General features: G+C 35.7%; 2 protein-coding genes across 2 annotated transcripts in view; both read right to left on the reverse strand.

Annotated features, from left to right (window-relative positions):
• The window catches only part of LOC122009321 (probable protein NAP1), a 63876-nt gene extending 63221 nt beyond the window's left edge, over positions 1-655 (reverse strand). Inside the window, exon 1 of the mRNA XM_042565434.1 lies at positions 521-655. Within this exon, the coding sequence (XP_042421368.1) occupies positions 521-640 (120 nt within the window). The 5' untranslated portion in view covers positions 641-655. The remainder of the gene's footprint in view (positions 1-520) is intronic.
• Positions 656-1468: 813 nt separating this feature from the next.
• Positions 1469-25340, reverse strand: LOC122009320 (MADS-box transcription factor 50-like). The gene is made up of 7 exons (XM_042565433.1): positions 24882-25340; positions 2799-2880; positions 2380-2441; positions 2190-2289; positions 2075-2116; positions 1947-1988; positions 1469-1806 (listed from the first exon to the last, which is right to left on the reverse strand). The coding sequence occupies exons 1-7, from the start codon at positions 25061-25063 to the stop codon at positions 1678-1680; spliced, it is 639 nt and encodes a 212-aa protein (XP_042421367.1). The 5' UTR covers positions 25064-25340; the 3' UTR covers positions 1469-1677.
• Positions 25341-26562: the final 1222 nt, after the last annotated feature.

Genomic DNA, 26562 nt, shown 5'->3' on the forward strand with positions numbered 1-26562 from the left:
GAATTTTATTCCAGTAAACTCATTAAATTCGACAACTTGAACAAGCAATGCTGACATTCATTCCATTTGTTCTTCAAAAACCTATTGATCAGGATGCAGATTCGAAAGCTTCAGCCTTGTTGGGCTTATAGGATTAAACAGTGTGTTTGTTAAGATTACATTATAAACCTGAACAGCTTGAATGGATTTTTATTTTATTTGTACTCCACAAACCCAAGGATCAGGAAAAGCTTCGGCCTTGTTGAATTCATAGGATTTAACAGCAAGTTGGCTAAGATTACATCAGAAACTCGAACACATTGTGTGGTTTTTTATTCCATAAATTCTCCACAAGCCTAAGGATCAGGATGTAGATCGGAAAGGGCTATTTTTAGGCATTTAACAATGTGAACTCAAACCGATAATAGATTTCTGCCACAATCATAACGAACTAATCAAGAAAGTTTCTTCTCTCATGGTGGAAGACCCAGAGAATCAATCGAAAGAACAAGAAGGACGAGGGGAGATTGTTTCGGCGCACCTGAAGGAACTCCTCGGCGTACGCTACCTCGAGCTGGGATTTGAGCCGCTCCATCATCGCTTCCGGACACGGACGGGAAGAGGAACCGCTGGAAGAAGACGGAGACAAGGAGGAGTCCATACCCTGTAACGAGCCCGTCCTAAACTACTCGGAAACCGTAATTGCTGGAGATATTGTAGTGGGCCTTCTTAGGAATAAAGCTTGGGCCAGTACAGCCCATTAATTGTCACGACTGGGTTTAAATAAGAATTTAGCCAATTATTTTATTTGGATGTATTATCAATGTCTGTATTTATACTCAATTTATAGTAGTTATTTTTTTTTTTGGAAAATTCGATAAAATATAATTTGAAATTTAATATGACAATTATAAAATATGAAACTAAGTTAATGTATCCCAATAATAATAAAAGCTTTATTGAGCTTGTACAGGGTTTAGGGCTGAGAAACCTCCCTTTGGTTTACACAGTTTTTAATTGATAAAAATCATATTCAAAGAAAATAGTATATTAAATTTAAAATTTGCCAATATCCAGTTACTAAAAAATAAGTCTTGGCATTTAAGATAATCCTTATGTGAAATATTTTTATCAGTTTTTTTCTTAAAGTAATTCTGAATATTCAATATATTTTAAAAATATCTCTAATGTTTTATTAATGTCAAAATATCTCTAAGGTTATTCATTATTAATAAAGAGGAAGTATTTTGACAATGAAATGAAAATTTTACAGATTTAAAACTAATGAAACTTTAGAAGATATTTCTGCAAACACTTAATAATTAACCAAATTATCTGCCGAAGTTAATGAGTGCTCAGGTTAGTGTAGTTATGATCATTGTAAGTGAGTCCATAGATTTTAAAAAAGAAGATTTTGACCAAAGCAAAGCAATGCAATTTCTAGATAAACAAATCGATATTGTGCTCCGATAAGAGATGCTTTGGGAGATTTAAGAACATTTATCAGATTTATAATTCAGGGAAGAAATCAACTACAGCAATTTCTTACAATTACTGTTTCGATCTAAACTTGGCTACCAAGTCATGAATAATACAGCTCTTGCATAAGCATTTTTTATGGCGCACATGTTGGAACAGATTCTGTGACACCATGAGAGTACCTAGAGGTCATCTCGCTTGGGATGATGATCACTTGACCTATCGACTGCCTGGCCTTCCGATCATCAGCTCGGTTTCTACTTCCGTATGCTCTTTTCGAGCGTGACCATCTGTATCATCTTCTCGGATTGCAGTTAGTGTTAATTGAGGTTCTGACTTGCAGTTCACCTGTAAGGATCATACATTTTAGTTTCATTTGGAGGAAGAATCATTTAGGTAAGTCAAAACAGTTGGGTTTTATTTCATAGAACTCGTAGTGGATGAACATGGAAAAACAAGAACATTGAAAGGCATTTTTATTATCGTACCTGTTCGAGCAATGATGCATTCTCCTTCAGAAGTGAATTCTCCTGGAGTTGGGTGATGATGCCAATTGTATCGTAGTAATATGTTAGAAATGGATAAGATTGGGTGGTAGGATAAGATTGTAACTTACTTTCTCCTTTAGCTGTGCAATTTGCTCTTCCAACATTCTTCTCTATAAACAGAAACAGTCTCTGTAAGATGAGCAAATTATGCTGTATACATATCAAGAGATTGTGGCAAATTACTCTTTTTTCCTTTACGCTGCGTAAGCTTTTCTCTAGTTGAACCTCGAGCTCGTTCAACTCCTCTGCGGAACATGATCCCAAGTTTTCACCCAAGATCTTCCTGCAGAAAATGTTGGTTCAAGGCAACTGAGTTTTGCAAGAACCACATGATTTTTTTGTAGGAAGAAGGTAAGCCAACAATATTTATTACCTTTTCTGAGCTTCAATGTGCTCTATCTTCTTTGACATGTCTGCGGCTTCACATTTCCATTGCTACTTGCAAAATTGGTATCATGGTTTGAGACTATTGGAGCAACTAACAAAGTTATAAACTATACTTTTGGCACATAGATACTTCTTTTTTACCACTTCATTTAGATTTATATGTTTAATTTTCTTGACAAAATGGTAATAAGTGGATATTAAAATTCTATGGATATAACTTAGAGTTTGATTTTTTCATTTTCATATTTCTTAACTGTTGTTCCCATATTGTACAAAGTCATAGAGACCAATATCTAAGGTCATTTATGCTTGGATTAGTTATCTAAACTATGAGAAGTACGTCGAGTTAAACATTTAGATTAACTGACAAAAAGATTATTAAACAAAGAATCTTGTAGCACCTACCTCCATGGTCCTTTCTGAGTCTTTGTTATTGATTTCAACTTCTTCTCTGTGTGACATATACCGTTCAATCGTATTCTGTACACTGAAAATTAGAGAAATGAAGACATTCAAGACTTTAAATGGGACAATGCTTTGAAATGTATGGCTGTTCTTAAATGACATACAAGAATTCCAATTGTGTGGTTCATATATTATAACATTTAATATCACAATGAAACCAGTTGAATCAATTGGTAACAAGCGATAAAATAATTTATTAATCTAAGACGATTTTAATAAAGCCGACGCTTTAATACACAGTTATTATACTCCAACTACAAAATACTACCTAAAAGAGTCTCTTCCTCCTGGAAGGGCCTGAAGGGGCTAGTTGAGGAGCAATTGGAGCAGATTCATGGTGTCGATGTTAGTCGAACTACAGAGCCCTAGTTATTCTGGGTCTTGACATGGCCTAGTTTTTAGCATCACTTATTCATACATCTGGTTACTAATGGAACAAGTAGATCAAGCTAACACACGTTGAGTTTGTATTGGGGCTAAAGGCTTCATAAGAAATGATATTTTATTATCAATTAAAGAATATTATTTTTCTTTTTTTTCGATCCATTTCTAGCATTTAAAATATCATTCCCACTTCATCAATCATATATTAACTCTACAAGAAACCCCGACCTTAGCTTAGCTTTTCTATCATTGCCAGTGTATATGCTACTTACGGCGATCCAACACTAATACATAAAAATATGATGACTAGAGTCTTTTCTTATTATTTATCCTACTAATTCCTTGTTGAATAGCTGATGATAGACATTTAAAATCCTTATGAAAAATTTCATATCCATTCATCTTGAATAACCTTTTATATATATATATATATAAAATATATATATTTCTCTTATTGATCAAACAACAATTCATATATTAATTTTGGTTCTATTTATCTCCAAACTATTGATCAGGCTAAGTTTGGGCTTGCCTGACATGATTTGCAACATGGAGGTTTATTCGGACCTTATTTGACCCATGAGCGAAAATTTGTTCTCCTCCCAGTCTTCAAGAATATATATTGTAACAACAACAACAACAACAGCAACAACAATAATAATAATAATAATAATAATAATAATAGGCATACATTTTTTTTATGCACATATAAAGTAAAAGTGAAAATAAAATGTTATTTTTTATTATGTAATGTAGATCTGCAAAAAATAATATGAATTAAGTTGATGAGTCATTTTGAAATTTTAAGAAACTGATTGAGAAAATAATAACAGATGCTATAAACATTTTCTAGAATCAATCTAGTTGCATCTAAAAATAAAAGTTAAGCTTGAGTTGCTATAAACTGTTTAGGTGGATTCGTAATAGAAGAAAAGAGAAAAGAAACAAATATCTAGCAATGGTAACAATGGGATACAAAATATATATAACTAGAATCGAAGCAAACAGGAGCACAACAAATGATTTTTCTGTAATTGTGTATTTTACAACAAGGATTAACTCTTAAGTGTTTATGTTTTTACATAAGTACTCATTCAATTCATCCATCATATTCAAGATAAAGTTTCTTGATAATGTTATTTGGTTGAGTTAATTGATGAGAGTGCAAATAATTTAAATTTGAAAGCAAAGGCTTGAAATAAGGAGTAAAATTGAATTATATATATATATATATAGATATATTAAGATGAATGCGTAGGAGTTAAAGATACATTTGATCTATCAGCCTAGAAAGCGGTATTAATGAAGATATCATTAGTGCCGATTGCAATAGAGAACTTTTTGAATCTTATAATCACTATGCTGCTAGGCTAGAAGTAAAACTAAAATTGCAGTACAAGTCATCTTACTTTCCCATCAGAGTATTGGACGATAGAAAATACCTTAGTAACAGGAGTAATCCAATGTAACTCCAATAAATAATTTAATGATAAAAAAAATTGTGGTGGTAATGATCAATGACAACAATTAAATTTTGTAAATAGAAAAAATGAATAACTCGAGTGGAAGGTATATGGATAACAGCTAAAGAAAAGTTAGTCGACATAGTAAAAGAATTACTTATTTTGAATATTAATAGTAAAATAAATTTGCATAGAACCGACTTAATGTATCTCTTTAACAATCAATATGGCATAAAAAGATAAAACAGATGAGAGTTCTTTATTAAATAATAAAGATAATGGATTAAAATTCAATTTATTTACCTATTCAAAATAATTAATGAAATACAAAAAGATGCAATGTTTTTATTAAATAGCAAGGCAATGAATTTAATATAATTTCAATATATTTACCAATTCAAATAACAAAAATCAAGACTATTTCTGAATTATATGAGTTCATCTACATGCATGGTCAAGGGTCGCCTTTGGGGAGATTGACTCTAGCACTTATGGTTATCATTGTACCTATACAAAATAACAAATGACAAAAAATCAAGACTAATCTGAATTATATGAGATTAATTACTTATATCTATCTTATCGCTAAGCTATATGCAATGTTAGGCACACTAAGCTATAAGCAATGTTAAGGATCACCATGGCAAGGTTATGTTGAAATTGCACTACTCATAATGGTCTGACAACTAATGTCACACCCATATAGTATCAAGATATGCTATATTTGTCTTAATCGATCATAGTGTTAACATGGATATCCATAATCTATTTAATTAGGCTCAAGTAGTTAATCTCATGCCCATATCATATCAAGGTACATATTGTTGTATTTGCTCCCAATAAGAAGGGGATTTCTTCTGCCTTTTAGTAAGAATTTGTGTGCAAAAGGGGATAGATCACATGGATTTTTGCTCACATGGTTAAGAAAGAGAAGGGCCCGTGCATACACATAGAGTGAGTCTTAGCATAAACTCAAAAGGGAGGAAGGGTTGGCTTTTCATTGCTTGGGAAGATGTGTGGAGGCTTTGCATGAGGCAGGGGAAGATGAAGATGGAGATGGAGAGGAATAGTGGGAACTGGGAAGGAAGCTGTGAACGCTAGTTGCAATAGATAGAGAATGTTGTGAAAGAGTAGGAGAAGGTGATATTCATGGTATATTTTTTTTTTATCATGTTCATATTATATGTAGTGAAACTCCGCCCATGACAACCGGTCATGGCCAGTCCCAAGCCCGGATAAAAGAGGGGGGTTGCGTTAAGTTGTCAGCCAGCATCAAACTATGGCAAATATTCAATGAATGAATCCATTAAACTATTGTGCTAATGCTAGATTGTTCCCTGGAAGGAACGCGTTGCAGGGTCCGACTGTAACGTCTCGGCAAGGACCGCTACATCTCCAAAATTTGGGTGTAGTGCTAAATATGCAAGAGTTCACGTTACAGGGTCCGACTGTAACGTCTCAGCAAGGACCGCTACATCTCCATGAGAACTTGGGTGTAGTGTTAAATAAGAGTTCTCACACCATAGGTTGGATAAGAACAAATATGATAGGAAAATTAATAATCTAATATTTGGAACATGGAACATAGGAACTCTCACTGGTAAATCAATGGAGATAGTAGATATGATTATTAGGAGAAGAATTAGTATTTTGTGTGTACAAGAGACAAAATGGGTAGGCGAGAAGGTAAAGATGATAGAGAACTCGGATTTTAAGTTATGGTACACTGAAAAGAGTAAAGCAAGAAATGGAGTGGATATTATTGTAGATAGTTTGTTAAACGATGAAGTTGTAGGAGTAGTTAGAAAAGGGGATAGAATTATAGCCCTTAAGATAATAGTGGCGAAAGAAACTATAAACATAATTAGCGTGTATGCACCACAAGTAGGATTAGATGAAGCTACCAAATCAAGATTTTGGGAGAACTTAGATGAAATATTACAAAATATTCTACCAAATGAAATGATTTTAATAGAAGGTGACCTAAATGGGCATGTCGGAGCGAAAAATGAGGAATATAAGAGACTACATGGGAGTTATGGATTTGGAACGAAGAATGAGGAAGGGAAAACTATATTAGATTTTGCGATAGCATATGACCTTATAGTAGCTAATACGTTTTTTAAGAAAAGAGAAGAACACTTAGTCACATTCAAAAGTGGGAATAATAAATCGCAAATTGACTTTCTTATGGTTAGGAAGAAGGATAGAAAGATTTATAAAGATTGCAAAGTCATACCTGGAGAAAGCTTAACTACCCAACATAGGATAGTAGTGTTGGATATACGCATCAAACATAGTATCAATAGAAATAAAATATATATAATTTCTAGAATTAAGTGGTGGAAGTTAAAGGATGGGAAGCAAAATATATTTAAGGAGAATGTAGAAGTACAAACATTAGGTGAAATATACGATGACTCTCGTAGGATAAGATGGTATCAAAGTTGAAAATAATAGCTAAGAATGTACTCGGTGAGTCAAAGGAACATACACCACTAAGTAAAGAATCTTGGTAGTGGAATGAGAAAGTACAAGAGAAAGTGAAGGAAAAACGAATAGCTTATAAGGAATTATATATTTGTAAGAACGAGGAAAACTTTAAAAAATATATAATAGCCAAGAAAGAAGCTAAGAAAGTAGTGAGTAAAGCAAAAAATGAAACTTTTGAACGGTTATATCAAAAATTGAATACACAAGAAGGGGAAAGAGACATTTATAGAATAGCTAAAGTGAGAGAAAGGAAAACAAGAGATCTTAGTCAAATAAAATATATTAAAGATGAATGTAATAGGGTATTAGTAAACGATGGAGAAATAAAAGAGTTGTGGAAAAGATATTTTCATCAACTTTTTAATGAAGGTTTAGGTGACCTACTTAACTTAGGTAATTTAAGTAGGTCAAATGAGCATAGAAATTATAATTTTTATCATAGAATTCAAACTTCAGAAATAAAACAAACTTTAAATGAGATGCACAATGGAAAAGTCGTTGGACCATATGATATTCCGATAGAGGTATGGAAGTGCTTAGGGAAACAAGGTATTGAATGGCTTACAAATTATTTAACATGATATTGAAAACGAAAAAAATATCTGATCAATGGATGATAAGTACTCTAATTCCCTTATATAAGAACAAGGGAGACGTACAAAATTGTGCAAACTATAAGGGTATTAAACTAATGAGTCATACTTTGAAACTTTGGGAAAAAGTAATAGAAAAAAAATTAAGGAAGGAGACCACGGTGACAGAAAATCAATTTGGGTTCATGCCTGGAAGGTCGACAATAGAAGCTATACATCTTCTTAAACAATTAATTGAAAAATATCGGGAGCAAAAACAAGATCTACACATGGTATTCATTGATTTAGAAAAAACTTATGATAGAGTCCCAAGAGAAATTATATGGAGAATTTTAGAAAAGAGAGGTGTTAGCGCAACATATATTGAACTAATTAAGGATATGTATGAGGATGTAACGACGAGAGTAAAGACTTCAGGCGGAGTAACTGAAGCATTTCCAATAAAGATAGGGTTACATCAAAGATCAGCTCTAAGTCTCTATCTTTTTACACTAATTATGGGGGAACTCACTGCGCACGTTCAAGACACAGTACCGTGGTGCATGTTGTTTGCAGATGATATTATTTTGGTAGATGGGACAAATGAAGGAGTAAATGCTAAACTAGAATCTTGGAGGAAACACTAGAAGGGAAAGGTTTTAAGCTTAGTAGATTAATGACAGAATATATGGAATTTAAGTTTAACAATATTAGAAGTAATGAAACAATTGTTAAGATAGGAGAGGACGAGTTGCCCGGAACTACGAGATTTAAATATTTAGGATCATTTTTGCAAAATTATGGAGGGATTGAGAGAGATGTCTTACATAGAATACAAGCAGGATGGGTGAAATGGAGGGGAGCGTCGAGTGTTTTATGTGACCGTAAAGTACCTCTTAAACTTAAAGGTAAATTCTATAAAATCGCAGTTAGCCCTGCTATGTTATATGGAGTTGAATGTTGAACTATGACTCAAGCACATGAGCAGAAGATGAGAGTTGCAGAGATAAGGATGTTAAAGTGGATGTGTGGACATACGAGGATGGACAAAATAAGAAATGAGAGCATTAGAGAGAAAGTCGGAGTTGCATCTATTGAGGAAAAACTCCGAGAGACACATTTAAGATGGTACGGACATGTACTTAGACGACCAATAAATGCTCCAGTTAGGCGATGTGAAACTATGATAAACATACATATTAAACGAGGAAGAGGAAGACCAAAAAAGACTTGGTTAGCAACAATAAAACAAGATAAAATATATTTTAATACATATGATAATATAATAGGAGATAGAGCTCAATGGCGTAAAAGGATTCATACAACCGACCTCACCTAATGGAAAAAGGTTTGGTTATTATTGTTGTTATATTTTTTCTTAGTAATCTCTCTAACCTACTGACTTTCACAAGTGTTTTATTTTTCTCACTGTCTAAAACTTTGGCAAATGATTGTCAAAGTTTTATAAAAAAAATAATTTAAGACTAAGAGACAAACAACAACCAAGATATTCCAAAATTCTCTTTCAAATTTAACCAATTAGTCTCTATCATATTAATTTAACTTTGTTAATATCTTCTCATTGTCGAATAATTATTAAATACTTCAAATGATTCTCTCACCGTTATTTATTTTAATTTTATGATTTAAATATTTAATTTTAATGCCACTTAGCGTTTAAAGTTTCTTATATAATAATTATAAATTCATTTAATGGTAATGCAAAAAGTGCGATATTTATATATATTTGAAATAAACAGAGGCATACAGTATGACATCTAGTCGATGTTGAAAAATGCATACGTGATAGGCAAGTGCATATGTGTCCATTATTTGTGTTTAAAGAGAATAACAATAACATATAGTTTCTCATGTTAAAAAACATAATTCTATATCTATGTATTAAATTAATCAACCAAAGTATATATATATATATATATATATATATAAAGAGATAGAGATAGAGATAGATATAGATATAGATAAATAAAAAATAGGTAATAACTAAATTAATCACGTTATGCAGGATATAATTGCTTATATAGTATTTTGTATATGAATCGAAGTAAAATTCAGGAGCTTTGGTAATGTATAAAAATATTTAGTGATGCGATTGTGAGCATATTAATCCAGACATAACACGTAGTGGCCATGATTTTTTTTTCCTTACATTAATGGTGATAAGATTTCCTATTTTCATGAGATAAATTAGTGGAATTAGTCTTTCCTATTTTCATGAGTTAGTGGTGTACTTAAAGAGTCCTAGAGATGTGTAATAATTAATTCATTTTTCCTCACTGTAAGAAAGTATTCTAGCAGTTATTTTCCTCCTCGCTCTATTCATTTGTCACATTAATGAGTGTACGTGTCTTTGGGTGTGATACCAACAGTTTCTAAGCCAACATCTGGTATCAGAGCGAAGTTAGTATAGAACTCCCAAGTTAGTATTGAACACTCGAGAATCCACGACTCCACGATAATGTCGGGTGCCCCACAATCTGCTGTGAAGGAGAACGACAGAGTGTCATTTCCCTATCTAATGCTAAGTCCTCACAATTATACTATGTGGGCAATCAAGACAGAAGCGATTCTTGATGCCCAGAGAGTCTGGGAGGCGGTGGAGCCAGCGGAAGGAACCCAGCTGGATGCAAAGAAGGACAAAAAGGCGCGTGCATACATCTTGTAGTGTGTCCCCAAAGACATCTTTTTCCAGATCGCAAAAAAAAAGATGGCAAAGGAAGTCTGGGGCAACCTCAAGATGAGGTATCTTGGTAGTGATTGGGTGAAGAAGGCACAGTTACAGACGTTGAAGAGCGAGTTCGACGCCCTCCGGATGAAAGAGACTGAGACGATTGATGAGTTTGCTGGCAAACTCAGCGCCATGAGCAGCAAGTTCTCCACTCTTGGTGTCACGCTTGAAAACTGCTCTTTGGTAAAGAAGTTGCTCGATTCTGTCCCTAATAAATACAACCCCTCATCTTAAGAAACTTGACGATAGAAGCTCACCCATTGTATACTTGGGTGTCGAGGAAGGCTGCAAAACTCATCGTGTATTTGATCCAAGGCATGACAAGCTACAAATAAGTAGAGATGTAATGTTTCAAGAAAATTGTGAATGGACATAGAATGCAGGTGCTAACAAGGACAAAAACTTACCGGAGTTTATGGTGGTGGATGCATTTGACACCGATGAAGTGATTGTTGCAGCAGACGTTGAGGCAGGGGTGGAACATGTCACACCATCGGCAACAGCCGTAGTACCCATGCCAAGAGCGTCAAGTCCATCTACAACACCATCAAACGCCCATGCAGTTACCTCACCTCCAGTAACAAACACACCTGAGTCTCATGAAGGGCCAGTCTATACCAACATTAAGGAAATGGTTGGTGTTAACAAAGAAGAGAATGAGGTGATGATAGTGATGTCTGAAGAGCCGACATGTTACCAAGAGGCTGCAGCCGAGGCTTACTAATACGAAGCAATGGAGGAAGAGCTGAGATCTATTGAGATGAACAAGGTCTGGACCCTAACTGAGCTCCCATCAGGCCACAAACCTATCGATCTAAAGTGGGTGTTCAAACTGAAGAAAGATTCAACGGGGAAAGTCGTTAAGCACAAAGCAAGATTAGTGGCTAAAGGCTATGTACAAAGACAAGGTATCGACTTTGAAGAGATGTTTGCACCTGTCGCTAGACTTGACACTGTTCGAGTCATTCTTGCGCTTGCGGCAAATCAAAGTTAGGAGGTACACCATTTAGATGTGAAGTCAGCATTTCTTAACGGAGAGTTAAAAGAAGAAATATATGTCAATCAACCGGAAGGGTTTGAGGTACAAAATCAGAAACACAAGGTGTACAGGTTGTCCAAAGCCCTCTATGGACTGCGGCAAGCTCCACGAGCTTGGAACATGCGACTGAACAGGAGTCTGGAAGAGCTTGGTTTCAAAAAATGTACTCAAGAACATGCAGTATATATTGTTGGTGCGGTTAACACTAACGGTCTAACTCAGGTTTTGATGAATGACAAATCGGGTTAAGTTAGGTCTGTCGTGATCTAACACTCTGACTGAGTCCAAACAGGTCGACGGATTGACCAGATGTCTGGCACGAAGTCCAAGCGGGTCGACGGGCTGACCGGACGCTTGGCAAGAAGTCCAGCTAGGTCGACGGGCTAACCGAATAGCTGGCGAGAAGTCCAAGCGGGTCGACGGGCTGACCGGACGCTTGGCGAGAAGTCTAGCTAGGTCGACGGGCGGACCGGATAGCTGGCGAGAAGTCCAGACGGGTCGAAGGGCTGACCGGATGTCTGGCAGGTGAGTAAAGGTAAGTCACTGGAAGGGAGTGACTGTGAGGACGCGTTCCCGGGAAGAGAACATTAGGCGTTGATCCGGCTTAGATCCATTTCGGATATCTAAGTCGAGATCGTGACTAGATTCCGGTCTCGGAAAGACGGAATCTAAATCATACTTTTTATGTCAAACTTATAAACTGTGCTAACGATTTGTTTTGCAGGATATACATTATTCATTTGCCTCGGACTAACCTTGTCTTGCAGGAAAGCTGGTTTCTGGAGAAAGGTGGTTCGGGCGCCCGGGAGGCGATTTTTATCCAGATCGCGCGTCGCCACGTGGAGCTCGCTGGTTGGACCTGCCACATCTCACCAGGGCGCCCGGAAGGGATCCGGGGCGCCCCGAGCCTCATATAAAAGGAGGGTTAGAGGTGGAGCATAGAAACACAACTGAAAAAAGAGATCTTCTACTGCCTGCTCTGCTGCTCTGCGCTCCTGCGACGCTAACAAAGCTCCGACATCGCGCTCCTTCTTTGGTTAATTCTCGTCGGTTTCGCTTTAATTTTCATTAGCATTTCAGCACTTAGTCTGTAATAATTTTTCGAACTGCTAGTGATTGCCCACCGAAAGCACCCTTATGTGCGGGCCTTGGAGTAGGAGTCGACACAGGCTCCGAACCAAGTAAAATTGGTTTGTGTCAGCATTGTTTTTTATTTCCGCTGCGCTTATACTCGAACGAATTTTTATATTCGATATTCTCCCCCCCCCTCTATCGAACGTCTACGATCCAACAAGTGGTATCAGAGCAGGTACCGCTTTGATTTGGTGCAACCACCAATCAGACAAAGGGGGGAAATTTTCTTTTGTTTTTTTTTCTTTTTCTTTCGCTTTCAGTCTTACGTTTAATTCCAAACTGATACTATTATCCATTTGGAAAGTTTTCTCGTCCCAATTAAATCTAAATTGGTGCAACACCAATTTAGTTCCTTTATTATCTTTTAATTCTTCCCGCACTGTTAATGACCAAGTCTTGGGAATTTGCTTGTCTATTTGTTTGATTGTGTGCAGGGATTAAAATGTCTCAGCTTGAAGGCTTCAGCACAGTACAACCTCCCCTTTTCAACGGGGACGATTTCCCGTACTAGAATAAGAGAATAGAAGTGTATCTCAAGACGGACTTCGACCAGTGGATGAGCGTCATCAGACCCTACAAAATACCAGTAAACAGTTCCGGGAATCTACTGGATCCAGAAGATTGGACATCAGATCTAAAAAAGAAGGCATCAACAGAGAACAAGACAATCAACACCCTACAGTGCGGATTGACTAGAGAAGAACTAAACCGGGTCGGACCACACAAGAACGCCAAAGAACTGTGGGACAAACTAATCGAGCTGCACGAAGGAACCAGCGACGCTAAGGTCACAAAAAGGGATTTACTCTTAAATAAAATATTTAATATAAAAATACAGGAAGGGGAAACTGCAAGTCAGCTACACGCGAGGATCAAAGACATCTTCAACGGGCTCCACGCGATAGGCCACCAAATGGAGAACCGGGACTTAATAAGGTATACACTGAATGTGTTTCCACGTAATAGTTTGTGGGCATCTATTGTGGATGCCTACAAAATTTCTAAAAACTTAACTAAACTTAAATTAGACGAGTTGTTTTGTGAATTAGAACTACACGAACAAACTAACGTCGGGGCCGAGAAGGGTGTAGTTTTATTTGCAGGTTCCTCCAAGGAGAAGATAAAGAACAAGTCTGAACCTGAAGTCAGACTCTGATCAGAACTCTGAAGATGAAGAGCACCTGGTGAACTTGGTAAGGAAAATGTTCACCAGGAGGAAAAGGAGCTTCAGCAAAAAGGACCTTCAGAGGATCAATTCTCCAACCGACCCGAGGAGCGTGGCATGCTTTGGATGCAACAAAAAGGGCCACTACAAGAACGAGTGTCCGAAATTGAAAAACGAGAAACCAAGGCGACCAAAAAGAAGGCTCTTAAAGCAACGTGGGACGACACTTCCTCGGATGAATCGGAAGCCGAAGAACAGAAGAACAAGAGTTACCTCGCGCTGATGGCCCGCGAAGAAGAATCGGAAGACGGGTCCGAACCCGAATCAAGCCACGAGTCCGTACTCGTTTCCGAAGGTTCCAAAGAGGAATTCCTAAACTTAAACCAGAAATATTTTAAAATTATTTTTTGCTTAAACAATAAATTAGTTAAAATAGAAAAAGAAAATGAGTTGCTCTTTGAAGAAAATCAAAATCTCAAGGAACAAATAAAAAATTCAAATCCAACTCAAGATCTAACACTTGAGGAGGAGAATTTATCACTAAAAAATGAAATTAATAATTTAAAAGAAATGTTAGAAAAATTCACAACAAGATCCAAAAACTTAGATTTAATATTAAATAATCAAAAAGCAATTTATAATAAAACCGAACTTGGCTATAAGTCAAGCTCAAATAAAACATTCAAGTCATTAATAACCCAACACAAACCAACAAAACAAGCTTGGGTTCCGAAAGCGTGTTTAATCACGCAAGTAGGACTTAATCAATACTACATACCTAAAGAAAAAATATTTTATATAAACTCGAACAAATCAAGTCAAATACCAAAATACAAACCAAAATCAAAAAATTTAAAATCTAAACATAGTAAAACTCAACAAAATGTAAACTATCACTAAGTAAAATATAATTACAAAAGAAATAGACATAAACCAAGAACAAAATTAAATTAAATGACCATTAATTAAGGGGGAGGCTCCAGAATAGCTGGCACCTCCAAAACTAACCTACCCGGTAGGGTAACCCTAACCAACCTACCCGACAGGGTAATTAGGATTAGTTAAAAAGAGTTCAAGTTTAACTTGAAAAATGGTACTGGTGAAATATTGGATGATAGTACGTTAAGGAAGATTAGTCTATGCATGTCTAGGAAGATATGGCTTCGACCTGGTGCATTTGGCTAAGTGGAACTAACCGAAGCTACCCTTTATGAATCCTAACCAGTTAGACCAAGGTTTTGTACTAAGCTCAGTGGATATGACTATTTGGAAAACCTCGAAGGCATGGTTACTTTAATGATGTCCGAGTAACTCACCATAGTCCAGAAGTTTATCCAGAGAACGCCTATTTGTTGAACCCAAAGCTAAACCTGAATCTAACGAAAGTTAAAAACAAACTCCAAAATTGAATCTAATTCATCTCACAAAATTATAGAATTCCCTGATTGAAAACATAGATCGGGTGAGATGACTAAGAAAATTAAATTAAATTAAATTAAATTAAATTAAACAAAATTTAAATTTAAAAAAAAAAGTTATTTTTAAAAATTAAAACTTAATTTTTTTTACTTAAAAATTTATTTTAAAAGATTAAAACTTAAATTTTTTGTAACTTAAAAATTTATTTTAAAAATTAAAACTTAAATTTTTTGTAACTTAAAAAAATTTTAAAGATTAAAACTTAAATTTTTTGTAACTTAAAAAATTCATATTCATTTTAAAAGATTAAAACTTAAATTTTTTGTAACTTAAAAATTTCTTTTAAAAGATTAAAACTTAAATTTTCTGTAACTTAAAAATTCATTTTAAAAGATTAAAACTTAAATTTTTTTTGTAACTTAAAAATTTATTTTAAAAGATTAAAACTTAAATTTTTTTTGTAACTTAAAAATTTCTTTTAAAAGATTAAAACTTAAATTTTCTGTAACTTAAAAATTCATTTTAAAAGATTAAAACTTAAATTTTTTGTAACTTAAAAATTTCTTTTAAAAGATTAAAACTTAAATTTTCTGTAACTTAAAAATTCATTTTAAAAGATTAAAACTTAAATTTTTTTTGTAACTTAAAAATTTATTTTAAAAGATTAAAACTTAAATTTTTTGTAACTTAAAAATTTATTTTAAAAATTAAAACTTAAATTTTTTGTAACTTAAAAATTTATTTTAAAAGATTAAAACTTAAATTTTTTGTAACTTAAAAATTTATTTTAAAAATTAAAACTTAAATTTTTTGTAACTTAAAAATTTATTTTAAAAGATTAAAACTTAAATTTTTTGTAACTTAAAAATTTATTTAAAAAATTAAAACTTAATTTTTTGTAACTTTATTTTAAAAAATTTAAAACTTAAATTTTTTTTACTTAAAAATTTATTTTAAAAATTAAAACTTAATTTTTTTAACTTAAAATTTTATTTTAAAAATTAAAACTTAAATTTTTTTTAAACTTAAAAATTTATTTTAAAAAAAAAACCAATACCGGAATCAAAAACTAGAGGCGGGCGCCCCTGGTTACGAACCCGGGCGCCCGGATCCCGTCACGCCCCACTTGACCCCAGGCGCTCGGAACAAGTCCGGGCGCCCGGACTCCCCTATATATAGGGGAGCAGGGGCGCCCCCTACCCTTGCACCTCCAAGCTTTCGTTCAAGCTTTTTCCAAGCTTTACTACGAAAGCATTCGAAGTTAAAATTTGCTCTCGTTCTACGGTTAATACACGGTCGCGAATCAACCGAGGTCGTCAGTTCTAAAATTATTTTAGCAATGGCTCCTCGGTAAAATTCTTGTCTTCTATTTAAAGTTTAAGAGTATTATTGCTTGTTTGTTTTCTTTAATTAGTATTATTTTGTTATATAATTTAGGAAACGGTCTAAATCTGGTGTTGGGCCCTCTACTCCTAGCATTGACCCTAGGTTTCCCACTGATGAGCTTAGGATTAAATTTGAATCAACCATCTACATGGTCATTAGGACCAAATGTATAGATAGAGCGTTCTTTTTACGCTCTTGCGTACCATCCATAGAGGCTATAATTCACTATAGGCTGCAGAACCTTATTGAGTATATTAGCCCAGTAAACATAAGTTTGTGTGCCGAATTTTATAACAACCTAGTAAAAGTAGACGACTTCACCTACACTACTAGGGCAGCTGGGACGGATATCACATTGGCCCCCACTGCCATCCGAGAGTTTTTGGAGTTACGAGAGTCTACCTATCCCTTTCAGTGTTATCCTCCCAGGGAGCTACCCTTTGGAGATCCCTACTCGCATATCACACTTGATACGATTTATTCGTATTTTTTTGGGGGCGAACGAGTACCCACAGTGACCCAGTTTAGGTCAGTTACCCTTCGAGTCCAAGACTACGCCCTTTATAGGGTCTTAGTCTTTTGCATTCTACCACTGAGTATTCGCGACATCGCGGTGATGCGCCCATTTCATTCCTTTCTCCTCTATGCTCTGTGTCATAGGCTAGATATTGACATTAGCCTACATATCTTTTCCACCATTATTTACTCGGCCGGATATGTGACGAGTGGGCGAGTTCATATGCCCTACTGTCACATTCTGACAGCATATATGTCTTCTTTGGGCATTGATATCACCTCTAGTGACATCCGCTATATGACCGAGTTTGACGTTGTAGGATCTAGGAACTTTTCCCTAGCTAGTATTCATATAGATGATGAGGGTATCATGACTTGGCAGAGGATAGCACAGCACCAGCCCGACCCAGACGCACAGCAGGAGGAGGCCGATGAGTTTTTTCTCGCACTCTTTCCTGACGAGGCCGCTCCTGCCCCAGCGCCAGCTCGAGCCCCACGTCCCGCTCCTCGCACTCTAGCCGATCGAGTATCCGGGCTAAAGAGAGCTATGTCGAGCCTCCAGCAGGAGTCCTCCGAGTTTCACCGAGACATACGACGAGAGGTCTCCGATTTCCGACGAGAGGTGCGGTAGGAGATCTCCAATTCGCGGCGAGATGTGCGACAGGAGATCTCCGACCTACGACAAGATCTACGAGAGGATGACCGGACTCGTCACACTGAGATATTGGCACTGCTTCGGTCGTTGGGTTCCGGACCACCTCCGTCATCGTCTCAGTAGTCGTGATTATTACATAGCACTGTTATGACACTATTACAGCTTTTGTAGTACATATTATTCTATTGATCTTCATTTTCAGATCTGATTAGTTATACTCCAATTTAATAGACTAGGACTTTTCAAAATTCAAAACTATTTTTCAAAAATAATTGTTTTAAATTCTAGGTTAAAATGTTTTTAAAACCTTGCTACTTTTAGAATTTCAAAAACAATTTTAGCCTTAGACTAGAAAAATCCCTTTAGAAATCATGTTCCCGTAGGACTAGTATTTGAGCATCTCACCAACACCCTAGGTTTACTTTGTTTGTGATTGACAAACATAGAAAGGGGTGAGATGTATAGGCCAATTGCCTAGACTTAAGATGTTTATGTCAGTGCATTGATATAAGTCTGGGCGTTAAATACAAAACATACATTAATCAAGTTAAGTTACTCAGTTAAGTCAACCACTAACTGATTACAATGAACTTAACTTGACTAACCAAGTGAAAGCTGCTATCTTCTGATAGTCAGTAAGTACCTAATTGGTTATACAGCTACTTTAGATGTCCGGTTTAGGGGGAGGATTAAAACAACACCTAACACCAACATTATTTTCTCCACCTTAAACATAATATTTTTTCTAATATTCTTTTCAGTATTTAAATTGGTCTTTAATTTCAAATTTAAAATTTTTACAAACTTAATAAGTCTTGAAAATAAAAGTTTTTCAAACTAAATTTTTGAAATATTTTCTTAAAACTAGCTTTTATTAAATTCTTCAATTAAGTTTTATAAAACTCAGATTTTTAAAAAAAATTTAGTTTCAATCAGTAAATATTTTTTTAAAACTCAGTTTTGAAATCCTTTTTCAAATCTGAAAAATGTTGTTTGGAAAATCTAGCTTTGAAAACTTAGCCTTAAAATTTTTGATTGTCAAAACTTATGTTTAAAAAATACTTCAAAATTGAAAACATATTTTGAAAATTCACCTTGATCCTAAAATTTGAAACTTATACTTATATTAGAAAATTAGCTTTTTCAATTTTCTGATTTGAAAATCCTCTATGAATTTGCAAAGTCATTAACTTTTGCAAAAATAAAATGCTTTATAAAACTTAGTTATTTTCCAAAAGACTGTTTTACATGCTTTAGCTACCTTAAAAACTTAGTCTTAAAAATTAATTTACCGTTTTAAACAAATCTTCAAAAATTCAAACTCCCCCAAGTTAACTTGACATCGTTTCCTACATATTTTTTTTTGTATTCTGTACTTTTGAATGTTTAAAATATATCCTTGTTTGATGAATGCCAAAGGGGGAGGGATAGGGGTTAAGTTAGAAAAACAAAATAAAATTTAAAACTAACTTAAACCCCATGCTAGAATAAAATGCTTAATTTATTTTTCGCATAATTTTACTAACTTAATCAGGTTGTCATTCCATCAAAAAGGGGAAGATTGTTGGTGCGGTTAGCACTAACGGTCTAACTCAGGTTTTGATGAATGACAAATCGGGTTAAGTTAGGTCTGTCGTGATCTAACACTCTGACCGAGTCCAGACAGGTCGACGGGATGTCTGGCACGAAGTCCAAGCAGGTCGACGAGCTGACCAGACATTTGGCAAGAAGTCCAGCTAGGTCGACAGGCTGACCGAATAGCTGGCGAGAAGTCCAAGCGGGTCGACGGGTTGACCGGACGCTTGGCGAGAAGTCCAGCTAGGTCGACGGGCTGACTGGATAGCTGGCGAGAAGTCCAAACGGGTCGAAGGGCTGACCGGACGTCTGGCAGGTGAGTAAAGGTAAGTCACTGGAAGGGAGTGACTGTGAGGACGCGTTCCCGAGAAGGGAACATTAGGTGTCGATCCGGCTTAGATCCATTTCGGATATCTAAGTCGAGATCGTGACTAGATTCCGGTCTCGGAAAGACGGAATCTAAGTCATACTTTTTATGTCAAACTTAAAAACTGTGCTAACGATCTGTTTTGCAGGATATACATTATTCATTTGCCTCGGACTAACCTTGTCTTGCAGGAAAACTGGTTTATGGAGAAAGGTGGTCCGAGCGCCCGGAGGGGATCCGGGCGCCCGGGAGGTGATTTTTATCCAGATCGCGTGTCACCACGTGGAGCTCGCTGGTTGGACCTGCCACGTCTCACCAGGACGCCCGGAAGGGATCCGGGGCGCCCCGAGCCTCATATAAAAGGAGGGTTAGAGGTGGAGCATAGAAACACAACTGAAAAAAGAGATCTTCTACTGCCTGCTCTGCTGCTCTGCACTCCTGCGACGCTAACAAAGCTCCGACATTGCGCTCCTTCTTCTTTGGTTAATTCTCTTGTCGGTTTCGCTTTAATTTTCATTAGCATTTCAACACTTAGTCTGTAATAATTTTTCGAACTGCTAGTGATTGCCCACCGAAAGCACCCTTGTGTGCGGGCCTTGGAGTAGAAGTCGACAGGCTCCGAACCAAGTAAAATTGATTTGTATCAGCATTGTTTTTTATTTCCGCTGCGCTTATACTCGAACGAATTTTTATATTCGATATTCACCCCCCTATCGAACGTCTATGATCCAACATATACAAGTGGTGAAGGACAAACAAGTATACTTGTTGGAGTGTATGTCGACGATCTCATCGTGACAGGAAGTATCACAGAAGAAATCAACAAATTCAAACAACAAATCATGACAGAATTTGAGATGAGTAATTTGGGTCTTCTCTCCTACTACTTAGAAATTGAAGTAGAACAACAGAAGAACCGAATTTTACTTAGACAATCAACTTATGCCAAGAAAATCCCGTCTCAATTCAAGATGGAAGATTGTAATGCACAAAGCATCCGATGGAACCCAAGACACAGCTACATAAGACTTGGAAGGGACTCCAGTTGACGCCACGGAGTACAGACGCATCATTGGTTGTCTGAGATGTTTGCTACACACACGGCCTGACCTATCATATTCTATCGGAATGGCGAGCAGATACATGGAGAGGCCTACAATCATGCATCACAAGGTGGTCAAACATATTCTCAGATATTTGAAAGGTATAATTCACTTTGGACTTGTTTACATGAAGGGACCCCAGAAAATTGGTACATTCGGCTACTCGGACAGTGATCTAGCCGGCGATCTAGATGGGAGGAAAAGCACAAGTGGAATGACTTTCTATTTTAATGAAAGCTTGGTGTCCTGGAATTCACAGAAGCAGAAGACCGTGGCGCTTTCATCTTGTGAGACAGAGTTCATGGCAGCCACAACTGCAGCCTGTCATGCTTTGTGGTTAAGGAGCCTTACTAGCGAATTAACCGGTGTAGAGTCAAAGCCGATGACTATGTTTGTCAACAACAAATCTTCCATAGCTCTCATGAAGAATCCGGTATTTCATGGTTGCAGCAAGCATATAGATACAATGTTCCATTTTATCAGAGAATGTATTGAGAAGGGACAGATTGTGGTTGAGTTCGTTAATACCGAAGAACAGCGAGCCGATGTATTAACTAAAGCATTGCCAGGAGTGAAGTTAGCTGTCATGCGACAACTACTCGGCGTCCGCGATTTAGAACCATGTCAGGATTAGAAGGGGTAATGTGAGCATATTAATTCGGACATGACACGTAGTGGCCACGGTTTTTTTTTTCCTTGCATTAGTGGTGATAAGATTTTCTATTTTCATGGGATAAATTAGTAAAATTAGTCTTTCCTATTTTCATGAGTTAGTGGTGTTAGTTTGTGGTGTATTTAAAGAGTCCTAGAGATGTGTAGTAATCAATTCATTTTTCCTCGCTGTAAGAAAGTATTCTAGCAGTTATTTTCCTCCTCGCTCTATTTATTTTTCACATTAGTAAGTGTACGTGTCTTTGGGTGTGATACCAACAATCTCTAAGCCAACAACGATGAAGTACAACATAATACTAACTTAATGAATCACTTAAGAAGCAAAGTTGAAGAAATGAGAAATTATAGCAAGAGATAATAGAGGCAAAACAAGTATATTAAGATGTAAAACATATGCTAATGTATAAAATTTGATATGACAATGATGTAGAAGGGAAATGAAGTTACAACCATTGGCACTATTTATCTACCAAAACAAGGCTAAATGAGGTCATATAAATCCAGAAAGAAAGATGGAACTTTATACATATTACTACAACTATTGAACATAGAGATTCAAAGGCCATGAATGAATAAATAATCCATAGTTATTGAACTGTCAAAGAGATTCAACAAACGGGTAGGAATTAATAAATAAATAATCCCGAGTTATGTGAGTGATGCTGATATTAGAAACCAATAGCTATTGACACTTTAAGGGAGTGTTTGGGAGAGTTTTTTCTTATTTAAAAGTGATTCTTATAGAAATTAATTTGAAGTTAGTGAGAAGCTAAAGTATGGAGTATATGAAAATAGAAGTCAAAAGCTAATATAAGGTAAAGTTGGAGTGTTTGATGAATAATTGTTTCCCAGCTTAATTTTTAGTTAAATGACAATAATATCCTTAAACAATATAAATTTATCTTTTTTAATTATCTAAATATAATTTTGATACACTATTTGTTTATATAATTATTATTATATTTTAAATATTGTATCAAAATAATTATTTTTTTATAATGAAAAAATATATAAAAATAAAAAAATGACAAAATTTATATAAATATACAAAAATATGTATAAAAAAGTCTAGAAATACAAATTATATAAAATAAAATAAAATATTATTTAAAAAATAAATATCACAGAAGTGTGGCAGTAATTATGTAAAATGATACATTCATTAAGGTCATAAATGTGGTAACAATTATGTAAAATGATAAATTTATTAAGGACATAAATATCAACTTTTAAGTTTAGACCATAAATAAAAAAACATAAGCAAGAAAAAATACCAAATTCTTACTTCTAGCTTGTGAGTAAAAGTTACAGAAGCTGAAGTAGAAGTTGACATTCACATACACGCAAAAGTGCTTCGATATAGCCAGAATCTAAGAAGCGCTTAGTAGAAGCTCTCCCAAACACTCCCTAAATAGAAGTGTCAGCATGTCGTGTTTGAGTCAGACATGATTCATAATAGGACCTTCTTTTCATGTCATGCTTGACTTGACCCAATTTGAAACACAAGCAACATGAGATTGAATGAACCATGTATGTGGTGGCATTGGCATGAGCCCACAAAGCCAATAATTTAAATTAAAAATATATAAAAATAAAAATCAAAAAATCAAAAAAGAATAGAAACTATAAATACTTATAAAATATGATTGATTAAAATTTTGATATTGGTATTTTACTTTAAAAATTATAAAAATAAAAAACTTTTAGAATAATATTAATATCATGATGCTATTTGAAATATTTTACGTGGCCTTATCCTGCATTGCAAGAAACTATTTTCGTGTTTCAAATCAATGACCACAAGATCACACAACCTTTTGGTCAAGGGTTCGAGTCGCGAAACATCCTCTTACAATGTACAATAAGACTGTGTATAATAAATCTTATATGGCATGATCCTTCCCCAAGACCGCATATTGAGGAGCTTCGTGCACAAACTGCCCTTTATTATTATTATTATTATTATTATTATTATTATTATTATTATTATTATTATTATTATTATTATTATTATTATTAATTTATATATAAAAATTAGCTTGAACTTGGATTGATTCGTCTAGCCTTGTCATGAGTTGGACCCATGAGTTGCAATGGGTATTTTGGGTTGAGCATGACATGGTCCAAGTCAACCTAGCACTGTCTAGATTGAATCTTGAGCCGCTCACCACACTTCCATCTTTGAGCTAATAACTAATTATAGCGTAAAGGCTTAAAGTGAAATAACAACTATTGTAATTTGTAAATAGAGAAAATAAATATTAAAGAGTGAAAACTCTAAATCTAACCTTTCAATAAAATATTTGCAACCCACACTGAGATGCTGTAGCAACTAACCTTTTAATAAAATATTTGCAACCCACATAGAGATGTGGTAGCAAAGACTCCCCCGTGACCAATATTTAATTGAACGTTTGGGTGGATTTATTAGTGATGATTAAAAGGTGATAAAAATATTGAAAATTAAATGTAATAACTTGTGTTAATAAATAGTAAATAGTGAAAAATAAGTGCAATGGATGGTGATAAATACTAATGTATCATTAAATGCCAACATATCTAGAGTAGTAAACTCCTATTCAAAACTAAGTGATGTTTTTTTTCTTTCTTTAAGCTCCTATTCAAGATTAAGAATTTATGCACATCTTTTGCATTTATACCATTTAACAATTTATGGTTACTCTATTTCTTTTTTATTTTGTTTGTTTGACACTTTACTAACTTACGTCCTCTTTATTTTCCTTTCTACTTTTTTAAAGTTATTATTTTTTTTGTTATAGTTCTCTCTTTTTTTATTATATGTCATTAAGTAAGATACCTCCTAGTTACCGGTGGTAATGACATGCAATATGGACAGAAATTAAGTTGAAGCATTGATTATAAACTTCGAAAGCAAAAATATAGATGATCAATAATGGATTTCCTATCCGTCGATAAGACATGAAATAAAGATGAACATACTTTAACAGGAAGCACCGATTAGAAATTTGGCATGTTGCCGAGTAAAATTAGATCGAGATGGGGATGACAGTATCCCTTAATAGCAAAATCGATATGGAGCTCCTACTTCTCAACGAAACTAGCAGACAATAATGCTCCTAATATCAGAAAGCACACCATTGCCGATTCATTTATCGTACAGCGGTTGAGATGACGTGACACAAAATAGGAAATGCGCATTTATGGCGATGTACGGGCACGTAGAAATGGGTTCACGAAACCCTAAACACAAGGAGCCCAAAAACAAGCTACGAAGCAAAAAGCTACAACAGCTAGAGAGCACCATACCGAAAGAAAAAGACGAAGACAGAGATAGGGTTTGGGATGCTACCTGGAGCTGGCGAACTCGTAGAGCTTTCCCCTCGCGGAGAAGACGATGAGGGCGACCTCGGCGTCGCAGAGGACGGAGAGCTCGTGCGCCTTCTTGAGGAGGCCGTTCCGCCGCTTCGAAAAGGTCACCTGCCGGCTCGCCGCGTTTTCTATCCGCCGCATCTGCGTCTTCCCCCTCACCATCTTCCCTCCGTCTTCGCTTCCCCCCGATCGATCTAAAGAAATTAGCCCTACACGAGCTAGGAGGAGGCGGTGGCTCTCGATCGATCACGGCGCAAGTGGAGATCAACCACCAAAAAAGAAAGGCAACCACGATGAAGAGGTCGAGAACCAAGCAAGTCTTTTTATATACAAGAAGAGGAGGTTGAGTTTTGTTACCATAATTGTCGCTCCTCTCCTTTCCCGGAAAAGGAAAAAACGAGACGCCAAGGAAATGGAAGGAGGAAGGTTTGACTATGATTCACGCCTTCGCTGTCCTAGACTAGGCGAACTACAATGCTTTGCCCACTAATATTGAGTGATTTATAGGGTCCCACTCTTAAACACTCAGCACAACGGATGGGTTTCGTGAACGGTGACGGAGACAGGGAGCGACTGGCAGATACGAGAAAGGAGTCCAATGGAAGGTGGAGAGAGATGAGAGAAGCAGATACGCGACGCGTTGCACAACGAGATTGACGAAGAAGGATCGAACGGCCGCCTGGGCCCCACTGGGGCCCACCTTGTACGAGGGAAAGCAGAAGTTCGTTCCGTACGAAAAAAGGAACTTTTATAATTAGCCCTCGCATGTTAACAAAATTCCGCCGTCGTCTCACATAATTTGGAAAATTATTTTACCACTAGAGAAATCCTTTTTTTCATTTTACCACTAAAAAATATTAACTCGAACTTTAACAATTTACGTGAAGAATTTCTCCTAAGTATAGTCGACGATTATTATTACGTTTGTCGATTGTGTTGTGTTTTTTTGCATAAATTAATATAATTTTTAAAATGTCATAGGCGTAGAAATATGACAAGTAAAAATTAATAGAACATCCTAAATTATATAAGATCCTATTTGAAATAAGGAAGAATGATACATTGGACCGATGATTTAAATATTGATCATAAAGACATTTCAGATGGGAGTAACTTGGTGCCACGAGTGAACTTGTATATCAAGAAAAAAACTAAAAGCAAGAAACGTCAGTTACTGAGTCAAGGAGGGGTCCTTAGTACAGATACTCTGATACTCAAGTTAGATAAGTAATGATGGAGAAGAAGAATAACAATAAATGCAAACAATTAACTGTGATAGCGAAATCTCATGTACTTGTGTTTGTAGATGGAGTCCCTCTTATATAGTGTTACTCTTTCTCTCTGCACAAATTTCTATGCATTACCAAAATAGGGTCGACTATTATGACACTTTGACATCTTTTTTAAAATAGACCCACAATTCTTTGTGCTTTGTAGGGTAGAAGCTTCCAGTGTATAGTTTGCATGGGGAATATTCCCTTGATTCCTTGGCCACAGTTACATAAAACGTCAAAAAGGAATGTTGAGCTAGTGAGCCATTAATGTGGTGTGTGTTGGGACACTGCAGAGCTAGATGGGGGGGGGGAGGGGGGAGGTGAATAGTTGATGTTAATTTTTGTCTTGCTTGTTTCATTAATATTGATTTTACAGTGGATAAACTC

Source organism: Zingiber officinale, chromosome 8A (assembly GCF_018446385.1).
Source record: "Zingiber officinale cultivar Zhangliang chromosome 8A, Zo_v1.1, whole genome shotgun sequence".
NCBI lineage: Eukaryota > Viridiplantae > Streptophyta > Magnoliopsida > Zingiberales > Zingiberaceae > Zingiber > Zingiber officinale.

What these genes read in the sequence shown, in the direction of transcription:
- LOC122009320 (XM_042565433.1), bottom strand. Translation starts at nt 25,063, where the DNA reads ATGGTGAGGGGGAAGACGCAGATGCGGCGGATAGAAAACGCGGCGAGC. An exon ending in TACGAGTTCGCCAGCTCCAG is followed by an intron (nt 2,881 to 24,881) that starts GTAGCATCCCAA and finishes TCTAATTTTCAG; the next exon opens with TGTACAGAATACGATTGAAC. An exon ending in ACTCAGAAAGGACCATGGAG is followed by an intron (nt 2,442 to 2,798) that starts GTAGGTGCTACA and finishes TTTTGCAAGTAG; the next exon opens with CAATGGAAATGTGAAGCCGC.